General features: G+C 33.5%; 1 protein-coding gene across 1 annotated transcript in view; it reads right to left on the reverse strand.

Annotated features, from left to right (window-relative positions):
- Window positions 1-14,962, reverse strand: part of ACSS3 (acyl-CoA synthetase short chain family member 3) — a 238,668-nt gene that overhangs the window by 15,988 nt on the left and 207,718 nt on the right. Inside the window, exons 11-13 of the mRNA XM_049783383.1 lie at window positions 12,822-12,885; window positions 3,492-3,573; window positions 1,158-1,280 (exon numbers count right to left, since the gene is read on the reverse strand). Of these exons, the coding sequence (XP_049639340.1) occupies window positions 1,158-1,280; window positions 3,492-3,573; window positions 12,822-12,885 (269 nt within the window). The remainder of the gene's footprint in view (window positions 1-1,157; window positions 1,281-3,491; window positions 3,574-12,821; window positions 12,886-14,962) is intronic.

Consider the following 14,962-nt stretch of genomic DNA (forward strand, 5'->3'; position numbering starts at 1 on the left):
AATGCCTATACAAAAGGGAATGGTGCCATAATTATATTGCTGGTGAATTTTGGGGTAAGAATGACAGGCTATACAATCTCTGTGCCCTGGTTTTGAACTGAGCTTTTATCCCAGGAAGAAAGAATTTATCCTAGCCTTTGTCCTATGACCTGTGCAAATACCAAGATTTCTACCTACAGAGGCCAAATTTTATCATCCACAATTGAGCAGAAAGTTTCCTGGCACAACAAAAAGACCATGGGGTGTGAAAAAGAGTGTGTATGGAGCCTTTAGTTGTTCCCATGGCAGTATGCTTCAAGGGCAGAGAAACCCTGTATCTTGTATTCCAAGGAAATTCCCTTTCTAATTTCCCCAACACTTACTGTGCCTATGCAAAAAAAAAAAAAAAAAAGCACAAAACCTTGCCATACCAGCCTTCCTTCCTTCATTTTTTTATTTTTTATCTCTATCTTCTTTTTATTCATTTTCTTCTCTTTTCTATTTTTCTTTTTCTTTTCTTCTTCTTTTTTATTATTTTTATTTTATTTCATTCTCTTGGTTATTATATGATGGTTGTTGTTTTTAGTAGCTGAGTGCTTTTTTTGTAGGTGCTGTTTTATTGTTTTTTGTTTTTTCTCCTTTTTTCCCTTTCTTCTTTTAAATTGATATTTATAACCTCTAGATGGAATCCTCCCACTTCTTTTTATTTTTTTCCAACAGAACCAAATAACTTGAGTGAGCTTATTCTGTCTCATGAATTAAGGGGGGGAAATATGGAGTGTACCAGGACCAAACAGTCATATGAACATTGAGTGGCAATAAAAATGATCAGACTCAAACACCAAACCCAAAGTCAATAACAACAGAATAGATACCCAATCTACAACAAGCTATACACAGAGAGGAGCAGTTACACTAGCAGTCAGGAAACAAATGAGGGAAATATGGGATGAGTGCTGGGAACAGGGTGGAGGGAAGACAACACTGGTGGTGGGAATGCCCCTCACTCATTGTCAGTATGTACCTTAAATATTACTGTGAAACATTTGTAAATTACTTTGGTCACAATAAAAATTATTTTAAAAAAAACAGAGAGAAGTGACAGCAGAGGATATATTGTACATGAGCTCTCCTTTAAAGGAAGTGTATAATAATATTGCAGGTAGAATCATGAATACCTCTTCAATGGCACCAGCAGAAATTCTATGACCTGCTACATTTATTACATCATCAACTCGAGACATAACATACAAATAGCCTTCTTCATCCATGTAGCCAGCATCCATTGTGTCATAATATCCCTGGAAATAAAAAAGATAATGTGTCATTAATATGCAGTATTAGATAATATACCAATGTATAATCATGCTCAATATGAATATGACAGAAGAGGTTTACTATAAACCTTGGTCTTTTAGTTGGTGATTATGAAATTAAATTATTTTTTAAACTCTAAGAGTTGTATCTTGGATCTAAGAATAGGTTTTGGTTATTACCCTGAGTCAGGATTAATTGGGGAGATTTTTGGTTGTTCCTTTTTGTTTGTTTTGTTCTGGGATCATATCAAGTAGTGTTCAAAGCTCACTCCTAGGTCTGACTCTCCTGGTGGGGAACCAGGAACCACCTTTGGTGCTCGGATAAAACCAAGATTTACACCAGAATCTCAGTGCTCTCTCTTCTTCAGTACTAGTATGTTCAACTAAATAATAAACTGATAATCGTCAAGTTTGTGAACAAAATTTCTATTTTTAATATTCACAATAAACTTTGGTTTTTTAAAGTTTTGTATTATATCCAAGTTTCATTTAAGTACAGTACTAAATATGACATTTAATTTATAATCAAGTCATAGGAGTAGCATATCTTCACAATAGGAAGGACAATATTATTATTATTATAAAAATAATAAGAAGAAAGCAGTAAATATTACTTATCATAATGCTTCTATGTTCTTTTGACAGCTATGTTACTTCAAAATGGCCTATAGAAAAAAATCTGGATGAACCATTATTTGTGTTATCAATATTTCTAGATAAATACTGCACTTGCTATTAGATGAGCCAAGTTAATAAAATGGACTGTGGAATCAAATATATAGGTTCTGATGTTAGATTCATCACATCAAATCAATAGGAAATTGGCTCATCTCATCTGTGCTCATATATTAAGTCCTCAGATGAGAGGGCAGTGTTACAAAATCAAGTATAAAGTAAGAGCATGTGGATTAGCTGGAATAGGGGACAAGGGAGGAGTTTTCAGTGTCAGAGATGATCATGTTATATCACATGAACATACTGTTTGCTATTGTCAGAGTAGAATTAATCTTAGCAGGCTCTGATGATTTAACACTGACTCATCAAGCATGGAAGTTGATTGGAGCCAGCTACACTGACAAACTTTCTTTCCTGCCACAGTCCCTCAGAGCCATGTTGAATCTTGGTTATTGGTAATATTTAACTCTAGGCTTTCCTTTGAAAGGAAGATATTTTTAAGTTCTGTGATATTCATCCAGTAATAATATCACTCACAAATAATAGATATAATGCTAAATACTATGGTCCTTGTTATTAAATGATCATTCATTTAACTAAGTGAGTAAGGAGGCACATGTATATTTTCATCAGGAATGACAAGAAGAACAGCAGAAAGATGAGGGTGAAACTATAACATCCCTTATTAATTGTTGTTATGAACAAATAACCATCCAGGTAAATTACATAACAAAAAGTCATAGAAATCCTTTTATATGCAGGTCAGTAAGAGTTGAATTTTCAAATAACTGTCTTAATTTTTACTTTATTGAAAATAGGTAAAAGAATAGAAATTAAAATTTCTGAGAAAATAAAATGCATTTTATTCACATAAAGCTAAGAAGTTAATAGAATAGTGATTCTGATCACTTTACTTTCTCATTCTAGCGAAAGGTAACCAAAATTTTCTATATTCAAAGGCTATAGAAAGCAGCTAAAATTTTAATTTAAAAAGATCGGAGAGATAACAAAGATGATGAGGTGCTTGTCTTGTACTCAGCTGACCTGGGTTTTATATAGGGTATCATATCTGATATGATATGTTATATCCCTGGTATCATATATGGTCCCCCAAGCGCGACTAGACATAATTTATGAGTACAGTTCCAGGAGTAAATTCTGAGCACAGCCAGGAATGAAACCCAAACCAAACAAAGCAATAGTTTAAATTTAGCAAAAATCATACACATGACGAGGACTAATCAAGTTTAAGAAAAATTGGAAAAAAAAAAGGAAAAAAATTGGTAAAAGAAACAAAGAAAACTCTATATCCAGAGACTGATAAAAATACCATAAACAATATATACTTACAAATTTGTGGGTTGGCCATTCTTTCTTCTGAAATCTGAAAACTGTTCCGATAGCATTTTTTAAAAATGTTCTATGGCTATACAAGCATATGGCTCAGTTTAGTAACCAAACAAAATATCAAGAAGTGCATAAGAAGTACAATAAAAGTAAGTAAATAAATCAAATTCTTACAGGAAATTTTTCAAAGTATAAATGCTTGAAAGCTTCCTGATTCTTCCAGAGTCCTGAAAAAGCTCCAGGTGGTAATGGTAACCTTAAATTAAAAAAAGACAAAAAAAAAAAAAAAAAGACAACCAGAAGTTACAGGCAAGTGGCAACAAAGACAATTTCAAGGTGGAATATATCACTATAATTCCAATTCCACATTAATATCTAACCCCTGCATGTCCTGGACAGATCATATCTAAATTGCTGACCATGAAAAAGCCAAGTAAGAATGACTGTAGTTTCTGGAAAATGCACAGAAAGCACACATATCTGATATGCCAAAAATTCCTGGCAGGAATAGCTATTTTAATAAGAAGTTAACACCTAAAAACAAAGTTATTAAAAAGCAGTACTGAATGGCATTTGGGGAGAACTCCAAAAACATGCCCAGAAGTCTAAAGGGCTGCTAATGTTTCCTGCCAATGATTCTTAGCCAATCAGGTTTCAGTATAGCATTGAATGGGGCTTCAATGCTCAAGGGACCATGGAAAACTATAATATATGTCTCTTCTATCCAGCTAATTTTGCCATATTTCCTTCTTTACTCCACTATAGACATGATTAGATCAAATACAAAGAAAAACAATTTTGGCATTGACAAGAAAGCACAGTGTAAGGTACTAGCCTTGAGGAAGAGATGAGAGGAGAGGAAGGGTATGAGAGGGGAGGGCAAGGAAAGGGAAAGGATGAAAAGAGGAGAATGAGGAAGAGAGATGAAAGGGAGAAAAGTGGTGAGTAGGAGAGGAGTGGAGAGGAGAAGAGGAAGGAGAGGGATAGGGAGGAGAGGAGAACAGAGGAGAGGACAGGAGAAAAGAGGGGAGGAGAGAAGGAGAGCAGAGAAAAATTTCATATTAAGTTCCCTGTTAGAAAGTATCACCTAATAAAATACCTCCACAAACTCTTTTCTGGATATTTAAGTAACAGATATTTTTATAGATTGCAAATGTACATGCTGTAAAATTTAAGGTTCCTTAAAAACCCACCATCTCATACACAATAAAAATACTAAGTGAAGGAATGATTTGTTGCTGAGACTTAAATACTGAAGTGTTCAAAAAAAAAAAAAAAATGCTGAGGTCTGATCCTCGCTGAGGCTTTGAAACCAACCCCAGCATAGAAGCTCTAGAGGAAGCTGCAAGACAGAGGTGACCTGGAAACGTCCAAGCAGGGTGGGGCCAGAGGAGCATGACGACTCTGCTTCACTTCGCATCCTCACAAATCTTGTCGTAAATGAACTCCACCATAAAACATAGAAAAAAACCACACAAGTATAACAATGGGGAAACAGCATAAGAAAACACCAAGAATAGAGAATGACGATGGCACCTCTGATGACCCGAAAAGTGCCAGCCACCAAATTAGCTTCTCAGATAAGGAGTTTCGATCAGAAATATGGAGTATGATATGATGATAGAACTCAAAGAAAGCACAGATCAAGCTGAACAGACCACAAAGACAGAAATCAGAAAACTCCAAACTGAAATTACAGGACTGAAAACTTCAGTAGATTCAATGAAAACTTCAATATAAAGCCTCTCCAACAGAGTAACAGAAGCTGTGGACAGAATCAGTGATCTGGAAGATGAGATAGAGAACAACTCCATACCTCCTTACAGCAGAAGAGAATGGAAAAGAACCTTAAATAAAATGATCAGACAGTGGAAAATATACTCAAGGAATGTGAACAAATGAAAATTGAAGTATTTGATAAATTCAACAGAAACAACATAAGACTCATTGGAGTCCCTGTGGCCCAGGAAAAATCCCCAGGTATCATCCACAGTTAAGAACATCATTACAGGAAAACTCTAGGATAGACCACATGCTGACTCATAAAACACATCTCCATAAAGTCAAGAGAACAGAAATTGTACAGACTATCTTCTCAGATCACAGACATTGAAATTAGAAGTGAATTAGAAAGGGTCACAGAAGAAACACTTTAACACCGGGAAATTAAACTGCTGAAGAACCAATGGGTCAGAGATGAAATCAAAGAGAGAATCAAAACATTCCTGGAAACAAATGACAATAAAAAAAAATTTATCAGAATTTATGGAACACAGCAAAAGTGGCACTAAGAGGAAAATTTATAGTTTTGCAAGGACACATCAGAAAGGAAGGGCCTACATAGAAAGCTTAATAATACAGCTTATAAAATTAGAAAATAGTCAACAAAAGGAACCAAAAATAGGTAGGCAGAGGGAAATAACAACGCTTAGAGCAGAAATCAATGAAGTGGAAATCCAAAGAACAATCCGAAAAATAAATAAAAGCAAAGGTGTTTCCTTAAAAAAATAAACAAGATTGATAAACCACTAGCAAAACTCACACAAAAAAATGGAGAGAACAACTTAATAAACCAGATTAGAAATTAAAAGGGGAGATCACTACAGAAACTGCAGAGATTCAAAGAATAATCAGAGACTACTTTGAGACACTCTATGCCAGAGAGCATTAGAACCTGGAAAAATGGATAAATTCTTGGACTCATAATCTTCCATGGTTAAACCAGGATGATCTAGCATATCTAAATAGATCCATCATTACAGATGAAATTGTTAATCAAAAGTCCTCCCCAAAACAAAAGCCCAGGCCTAGAAGGATTTACTAAGGAATTCTTTCAAAACTTTTGAGAGGATCTACTACCAATTCTTTTCAGGCTCGTTCATTAAATTGAAGAATCAGGAAAACTCCCCTCATTCATTGTTACTATGTGCCTTAAATATTACTGTGCAAGATTTGTAATTCACTTTGATAACAATAAAAATTTAGAAAATAATTTTAACGGTACTAAAAAAAGAAAATTCTTACAGAGAAGATACCAATGTCTATCAAAGATAGTCACGTCTATAAAACTATTTTCATAAAAAAATTAGTCACTTTATTGACTTAATTTGTTATAATTTGAATCCACTATTTCGAATAATCCTTGCAGATTTTCCACACTAATCTTTGTTATCACTGCAATTAGAAATTAAAAAAAAACTAGGAATTATGCTTTTTCAAATGATATCCCGTTTATTATTATGTAAGGTAATTTTTAAGTGACATAAATAATTAATGTGAACATTTATTTTTTGGCTAATAATCTAACTAGCCGAAGTTAGATGCTAATTCAGTTTTAAGTCCCTCATGGACCTAATATTATTGCTAGCTTTACTCTATAACTATACAAAGTTAATGAAATATAGCAATGCACCACATAATCTGGAATCATTTCTAAAAAAGAACTTTTCCATTTGGATCTTGAAATGATTTAACAAGAAGTCATACACTTAGTTTACCAGTTTATTCTATCTTGGCATCTTCAGAAATGATGAAAAATGAAAAAAATAGGATTTTAAATTGTTCACAAATTAAGTAAAATTTTATGAGTGAGTTAACACTGATGTTGCTGAATTGATTTTATAACTAATTAAACATATTTTAATTTGATTATACATTTTACAAGTTTAAGGGTCAATGTATTTCTTTAAATTTAGGATCTTAGATGCTAATAATATGGCTTAGTGGTAAAACATGTTTCTTTTGTATGTGTGATACCCTGGTTTTAATCTTCTGAATTTAAAGCATTCGTAGAGTACCAGCTATTGAACACTCAACTGTATAATCATTAAATAAACTGCTTTTAAAACATTTTTAGAACCAAGAGATAGTAGAGTGACTGGGCATGAACAATATTTTATTCCCAGCACCTTGGTCCCATATGGTCCCACATGGCCCCATACATACTCACTGTGGGGTACAGCTCTAGAGGCCCTTATATCTGCTGAGTGGCCAGGCATCACAGCACCACATGGTCCAAAAAAGGCATCACATCCTTAGATTTTTTGCTGAACCAACAACCCAGTAGCCAAGGTTCTCTGGTGGTCCTTGGCCTGCTGAACATATTCTGAGAGCACCCTCACCCCCAAAACACAGAAAACACCCAAATATTTTATAAAGACTCTGCCAGTTATGTTTACAGAGTAATAGCAGCTACTCCTGGCATAGTTTGCTGGGTACTGAGTCCTCATGTCCTCAACACAGATACTGATTTTGGTGCTGGTCGAAGGTCTCACCACAGCTTCTGGTGACAAAACACAGAGCTTTGCTTAACCTAAATATGCACTCTACCATAAATTCTATTTCCTTGGCTGCCTATGCAACCACCACTGCTTGGTTCAGCAAATCATTCTGAAGTCTAGCTTGTTTTTCTGGGTTTATGTTGGACATGCTCTTTAGGATATAATCTCTTTGAAAACAATTGTTATCTCTCAAATTCCATACTTTAAATAGTAGAATAATATTGATTTTTTGTATTATTATTATTAATTATTATAAGGATGCTCTTCTAGAATTAGAAATAATAAAATAATGTATTTGTGGATGAAAATTTTTAGAATGTGAAATGATTACATGTGAAATAAGTAAGAAATTTAAAGATGATTATAAAATATTTTCATTAATAAGTGGGTTATAAATAACTAAAAAATTAACTGGCAAAAGAAAATTAAACTAAATTCTAGACTGAGTAAAAGTGATGCTGATTCACAATAAGAAAGGAAGATTAGGGGCCGGAGAGAGAGCATGGAGGTAAGGTGTTTGCCTTGCATGCAGGACAGTGGTTCAAATCCCAGCATCCCATATGATCTCCCGAGCCTGCCAGGAGCGATTTCTGAGCATAGAGCCAGGAGTAACCCCTGAGCATTGCCGATGTGAACACCCCCCCCCCCAAAAAGGAAGGAAGATTAGAAAAAAATAAATACAAAGGCCTTTGGGTAATGGACTGGAACCAGTGTTTTGGTGGAAAATTCAAAATCTCCTATAAAATATAAAGGTATAGTGCTTATTCCTAAAATATGATAGTATTCTCAATAATCATTATAAGAATATATTGAACTATTGAAACTAGACTGAACTAGAAACAATATATATAAATTTTAAGAAAAATCTTAGCAACAAATTTTCCTAATTATTTATCTCTACCTGTTGAACATAAAAGCATATGCAGTGTACTTTAAACTGGCTATTCTCAAACTATTAAAAGAGATAAATAAAAGTTTATCACTTCATAGCAAATCCTATCTTCGGATAACTTATGGTGAAATCACAGAATCCTTAGCTTGTACACTAACATTTCCCTTTTAAGAATACAAAAGGAAAAGTATAATGATTATGACCAAGCTAAGCCTTTAAGTGCTTTAAAGCCACAACCATGTTACTTCCAAATACTTAAAAGTAACACACTAATGACTACAATTAAAAAATGATGTGGGTAATTATACATCTTATTATTTTTGAATGGAAGTAGGCAAAGTCACCCATAAGTGAAGTAAATATACAAGAGGGTTTTAAAATGATGGCATCAAACACAATCTGAGGTTTTATTAGAACTTCCTTTGAAAAGGATGACTCATTTCAAGTTGGGAGATTAAATAAAAATATATTTTGCTAAAGTACTTTTTTAAAACTGTCAAACATTGTGCTTCCCTATTTAAACTAAATATCTACCACCCTTTTGTTCATATTATGTAAATTCTTTAGCGAACCCTTACCCCAAAACTATTTTCTCCCAATAAGTTACATTTCAATCTACTTTATGTTATGTAGATCATAATTTAAAAACATGTATTAGAGTATACATTTAGTTATCCACATGGTCAACAAGATGTCTTCAAGTTTAAGCTTAAATAGATAATGTAATGTATTTTTGTTTACTAATAACATAATAACATGATAATTCTGCTAAAACCAAACTCAGACTCTGACCGCTGAACAGAGTTAACCAAGAAAGTGGTCAGGGAAGGTTCAATGAGAGGACTGTGGGGAAGGAAAAATAGCACTTCTGTTTAAGAGTGGATGGTACCATGCAAACCAAGGAAAACTCAATTACCAAATAAACGTAGGCATTAAAAGGAGATTAGAATTAGCAAGTAAAACTGAGTTTCAGCAAACTAACTCCAATTTGAAGGAAGCTGTATAAGAATAAAACAGAATTTTAAAATGGGATGGAGAGGTAGTGCAGGATTTTAGACTTTTGTCTTACAAAGGGGCAATCTCCATTAGATTCCCAGCACAGCATATGGTGCCTGCACACTGATAAGAATGATTCCTGAGCATAGAGCCAGGAGTAAACTCTTAACACAGTCAGAGTATGAGAAAAGATTCGTGTGGTAGAGAAATATTTTGTGAAAGTGAGTTTGTTAATATGTCAAAGTTACATGTTATCTTATCAATATATATTAATACATACATGAATTCATATACTGACATAATTATATACATTTTCCATTGTATGTAAGTATACATTAATATACATTTAATAATATAGGACACATATATCCAGATATATGTATATATATGTATCAGTTATTATAATTGTCAGCACCCACCACCTTGATAGTTAGCATTCATTAACACTGCTGTAAGACCCTCTACATGTTAAGAAATGTTAAATGAACATGTTCAAATGAGCCAGGAATTCAGAGTAAGCCACTGGCACAGCTAGCTTTGACCCCCTCCACTGTCACGTGTATCTTTTCTATTAGTTTTTTGTAATATACCTGAGGAAGAACATTCTTTAATAAATTACTGTTTTACACATAATATCTTCAGAAATTAACATTTTACTCCACTAAGATAATTTAGCATCAATATAGAAAAGAATTGTATAATCTTTTTCAATAAATAATATTTTTTTAGGTTTTTTTTGGGGGGTCACATCCGGTAGTGCTCAGGGGTTACTCCTGGCTCTATGCTCAGAAATCACTCCTGGCTGGCTCAGGGGAACATATGGGATGCCGGGATTTGAACCACTGTCCTTCTGCATGCAAGGCAAATGCCCTACCTCCATACTATCTCTCCAGCCCCTAAATAATATTTTTCTTAAAATATGGCATGTGGTATTTTCTATAGAAGCTCATTATGCTTAATTTTACTTAAAGTGTAAGGAAAAAACAAATAAAACTATAATGCTTATTAGAAGCACTAAAGCAAGCTCTATCTATAATTAAAATTTTACATAACTTTTCCAGCTTAATCAACTTCCGTTCAGCTGCCACTGACACAATTTTAAAGTATTTATTTAAACAAAGTACATTAAAATACTTTCAATTCAAATAATACATTTTTTCCTGTCAAATGAATAGTTTTGTAAAATGTCAGGAATAGGGAAACTTGCTGAGTCAGATATTTCATCTAATCTTACTATTTGATCCTTTATTTATTTATTTATTTATTTATTTATTTATTTGGTTTTTGGGTCACACATGGCGATGCTCAGGGGTTACTCCTGGCTGTCTGCTCAGAAATAGCTCCTGGCAGGCACAGGGGACCATATGGGACACCGGGATTCGAACCAACCACCTTTGGTCCTGGATCGGCTGCTTGCAAGGCAAACACCGCTGTGTTATCTCTCCGATCCTTTAACTATAACTTTAGAAATTAATGCAGTAATTGGGTTTTTCAGTAAAGGAGAAAATACACGGCAAAAAGATATTCAATGTGACACTATTTATAATTGCAAGTATTAAGAATAAAATAAAGAGGCCCACAATGGGAATAAATCTTTTTTTAAAGTAAAAGTAAAGAGAGCTTGTCAAATGAGGTTAAGGAAAACCAGATATGCATCCAAGAATAATCTGATGTATTGCAACAATCTGAAATGCTGGAAGATACAGTAGCCTGCAGCCAAACCTGGCATCTTCCAACATAGGAAAGGTCTAGCTTCAGAACTAATCTCAAAAAGAACAATGAACAGTTTAATTTTCCTAGATAAGACTAGTCTCTATGCTGAAAATCCTGGGGTCTTATCAAAATGGGGTAGGGTAGATATCCCAAATCCCATCCCCACCACTAAAAAGCCCAGCAGTTTCCACTTACTTCCTTCATCTTGAAGGCAGAGAAATAGTCTAGTTCGACAACTACTATTGAAAATTGCATGATATTGCCAAATATTGCCAGGTAGACTGGTCTGGGCTCACAACTCACTTCTGAAATTGGAGCATGCAAATTCTCCTCTCTGCCTAAGGTGCAGTACCACACAAACACACATGACACCTTTTAACATAAAAATGGCCGAGTTCCACAACTGAATCTCATCAAGCTGCCTAGATACCAAATCGGTCCACATCTATTGCTCCTGGACTACTCAGCAGCATACACAGCCATACAAATTTCATACTACTGTTAGCACAGTGGGATCACAATAAGCCTGACAGGAAAAATACAATTAAGACTCCAAGCTCAATGAGTGAAACACAAAATACTCAACTAGCATCTACCAGCAAAGTAAATCCTCAATGATTTCAATAACACTATTGTGAGATAAAACAATGAAATAGTTTTATCTAGTTAAATAATTAATAGTTAAATAGCTAATAGTTAAAACAATGAAATAAAACAGTAAAATAGTCACAAATAGTCATTTCATTTGTCTTTGAATTACAACAGACAATATGAGATAAGTTTCTTTGTGCCTGCGAAGAGGGCAGGCTGGAATGATGGGAGGGAAACTGAGGACATTGGAGGAGGAACATTCACACTTCTGGTGGGACTGGTGTTGGAACATTTAATAACTAAAACAGCTGTAAAATGAGCAAATTGGTCAATAATTGTGTTATAATAAAATTTGTTTTAGAAAATCTGGAAAGACATATTCACTACAAAATTAATAGTGCAAAATGTGAATACAAAAGAAAGCTGTTACTTCTCTACATTTTTGGTAAATAAGCTAATATAACACCTATGCATTAATTATATAATCAAAAATGTTATTCAAGAGATATAACATTTATTTTCTAAATATTCTATCTAAAATTTCTGTGAGCTTTCAATGTTAAATTACATTAGCACTGTAAAACCTCAGAGAACTATGACTCTTATGTTCTCAGAACAATGGTCTAATTTTTCAAATATATTTCCAGTAGAATAACATGGAAGGTTGTAACTATATATTAAATTATCAAAATATTTATAATTATAATTATATCTATATTGTATAATTATATAATATATCTTATAATATATAATATCTTATAATTATAACTATAATTATCTTATAATTACAGTATAGTTGATATTGTAATTCCTCACTAATAATATATGAAAATTATATTCCAATATATTATATCTACTATATATTATATTATTTATATCATATTTATATTTATATAATGTTTATATTTATATTATATAATATTTATATAATATAGTATTATTTTACATTGTATATATTATAATTTGACATATTTTATATCTACGCAAATTATATTTATTATATTCCAACATCGTATTATTCATTTTACTTACTTTACCACAATGTTTCCTAAGCACCGAGCCTTCAGTTTTTGCATATTGTCATCCAAAATCATAACTATATTAAAAGAGAAATCAATCAATAAATTAAACTGATCGTTAAAATATTTAAACTTGAAACATTTTTATATTTTCTATATTCAACCCCCAAAATGCTCATGTAAAAAGACATCCTGTACTTTCCTGAGATCATGAACATGAAGAAACCATCCAATGTCACAATAAAGTACATGGTTTTATTTCCTAACGAGATATTTAACTACTGTTCAGAATCTTCCTTCAAGATGCCATATTTCAAACATTACAGTAATTTCATACATTTATTTGATATTTAAGTACAAACTGTTCAAAACTAGGGATTCTCCAAGTTTTTGAAGAATTGGGTCAGGAAGATTAGTCCAAAGTTGAAGAATGGAGCACATGGATTGCATGAAGATGCCCAGAATTGGATCCTTGGCACTGTGCAGTACTGCTTGCTGTAGTTCCATGACCCTCATTTCTCCCAATCCTGGGCTACAAAATCCCTTCCTTTCCAGGTGAGCACTGAAAGGTATATCTCACATCAGTACACAGACTGAGTAGTCAGGAATGACCCCATACTTTTTTACCACAGTTTAGGAATCATACCCACTAAGGAAAAAACACCCCACAAATTAAAAAAGTATATACCAAAAATATTTCAGCAACAAAATGAAGAAAAACATCAAAATCTAGGAAATCATGCTTATTAAGTTTAAGCATAGTATACATGCAGGTGTAATAATGGCGATTTACATTTACATTCTCAAGTATATTGTCACTATTTCAGTGTTAGTTTAAATCCTGAAACCTTTTTTAAGGTATCAAAACTTGTATATTCACCAACCCTTCATGAAAACTAAAAACTATAAGATAATTTTTAATAATTTAATATATAGTTACAACCTTCCATGTTATTCTACTGGAAATATATATGAAAACTTAGACCACTGTTCTGAGAACAAAAGAGTCATATGTCAAAATACATACTAACCCCTCCATTAAGGGTGAAAACTATGTTTCCTTTAAATTGCAAGAGAGTGGCAAACTTATTATGGGCTGCTAAACACATTCTATCTTCCCACTGCCTAAAAGTGGGAGCAATTCATTATTTGTAGTGTGTGTGTGTAATAAATAATTGAGGAAAAAGTGACATGCTTGCAGAAAGTACACAATGAATGTGAATTCAATGTTATAGTCCATTGATATTTTTTTCAGAGAAAACAGTTCTGCTTCCTTTCCAAAATGAATGTTTTGTTTTATAATAGTCAGTATTACAGTATGCATTTAACTCTATGAATAAAACATAAAAATGCAAATTAAAAACACTGAGTCATAAAGTTAGCTCTTCCTTCAATATAAATACTTCAGTTCTAATGTTTAGTATTTGGAAACATGGTTTTCTGACATTTATACTGAAAATCCAGTGTATTGAAGCGCATTCTTTCTTACAAGAAGATATAAAAATATTACTGAGATAGGGAAAGAAAATGTGCTTTGAATTTCCTGCAATCATCAGTTCGTAAAAAGTGTCTTAACACAAACAAAAACTTTCATGGTAAAGAGAGCCGGTATTACAGAAATAGTTAAGTCAAGACTTACACTAAATCAAATTCTCATTTCATGCCTGAGAAATCAATGGCTTAACAGAGTACATACTAGTGCCCGAGAAACAAAAACAAAACAAAGCTTTCAGTCCCGTTATTTCAGTTTGAAGTTTTCTCATTTCTACTTTCACATCTTTTTTGTTTGTTTGTTTTTTGTTTTTTGGGCCATATCTGATGATGTTCAGGGGTTGCTTCGGGCTATGTGCTCCGAAATCGCTCCTGGCTTAGAGGGCCATATGGTTTTATATTTGTTTTGTTGGTTGATTTTTGGGCCACACTCAGTGACGTTCAGGGGTTACACCTGGCTATGCGCTCAGAAATCGCTCCTGGCTTGGGGGACCATTTGGGACACCAGAGATTAAACCATGGTCCATCCTAGGCTAGCCTGAGCAAGGCAGATGCCTTGCTGCTTGTGCCACCACTCTGGTCCTGTGGGACCATATGGGACTATGGGGATGGAATCGAGTTTCATTCTAGGTCTGCCGCATGCAAAGCAGTGAGGTATCATCT

Source organism: Suncus etruscus, chromosome 11, assembly GCF_024139225.1.
Source record: "Suncus etruscus isolate mSunEtr1 chromosome 11, mSunEtr1.pri.cur, whole genome shotgun sequence".
Taxonomy (NCBI): Eukaryota; Metazoa; Chordata; class Mammalia; order Eulipotyphla; family Soricidae; genus Suncus; species Suncus etruscus.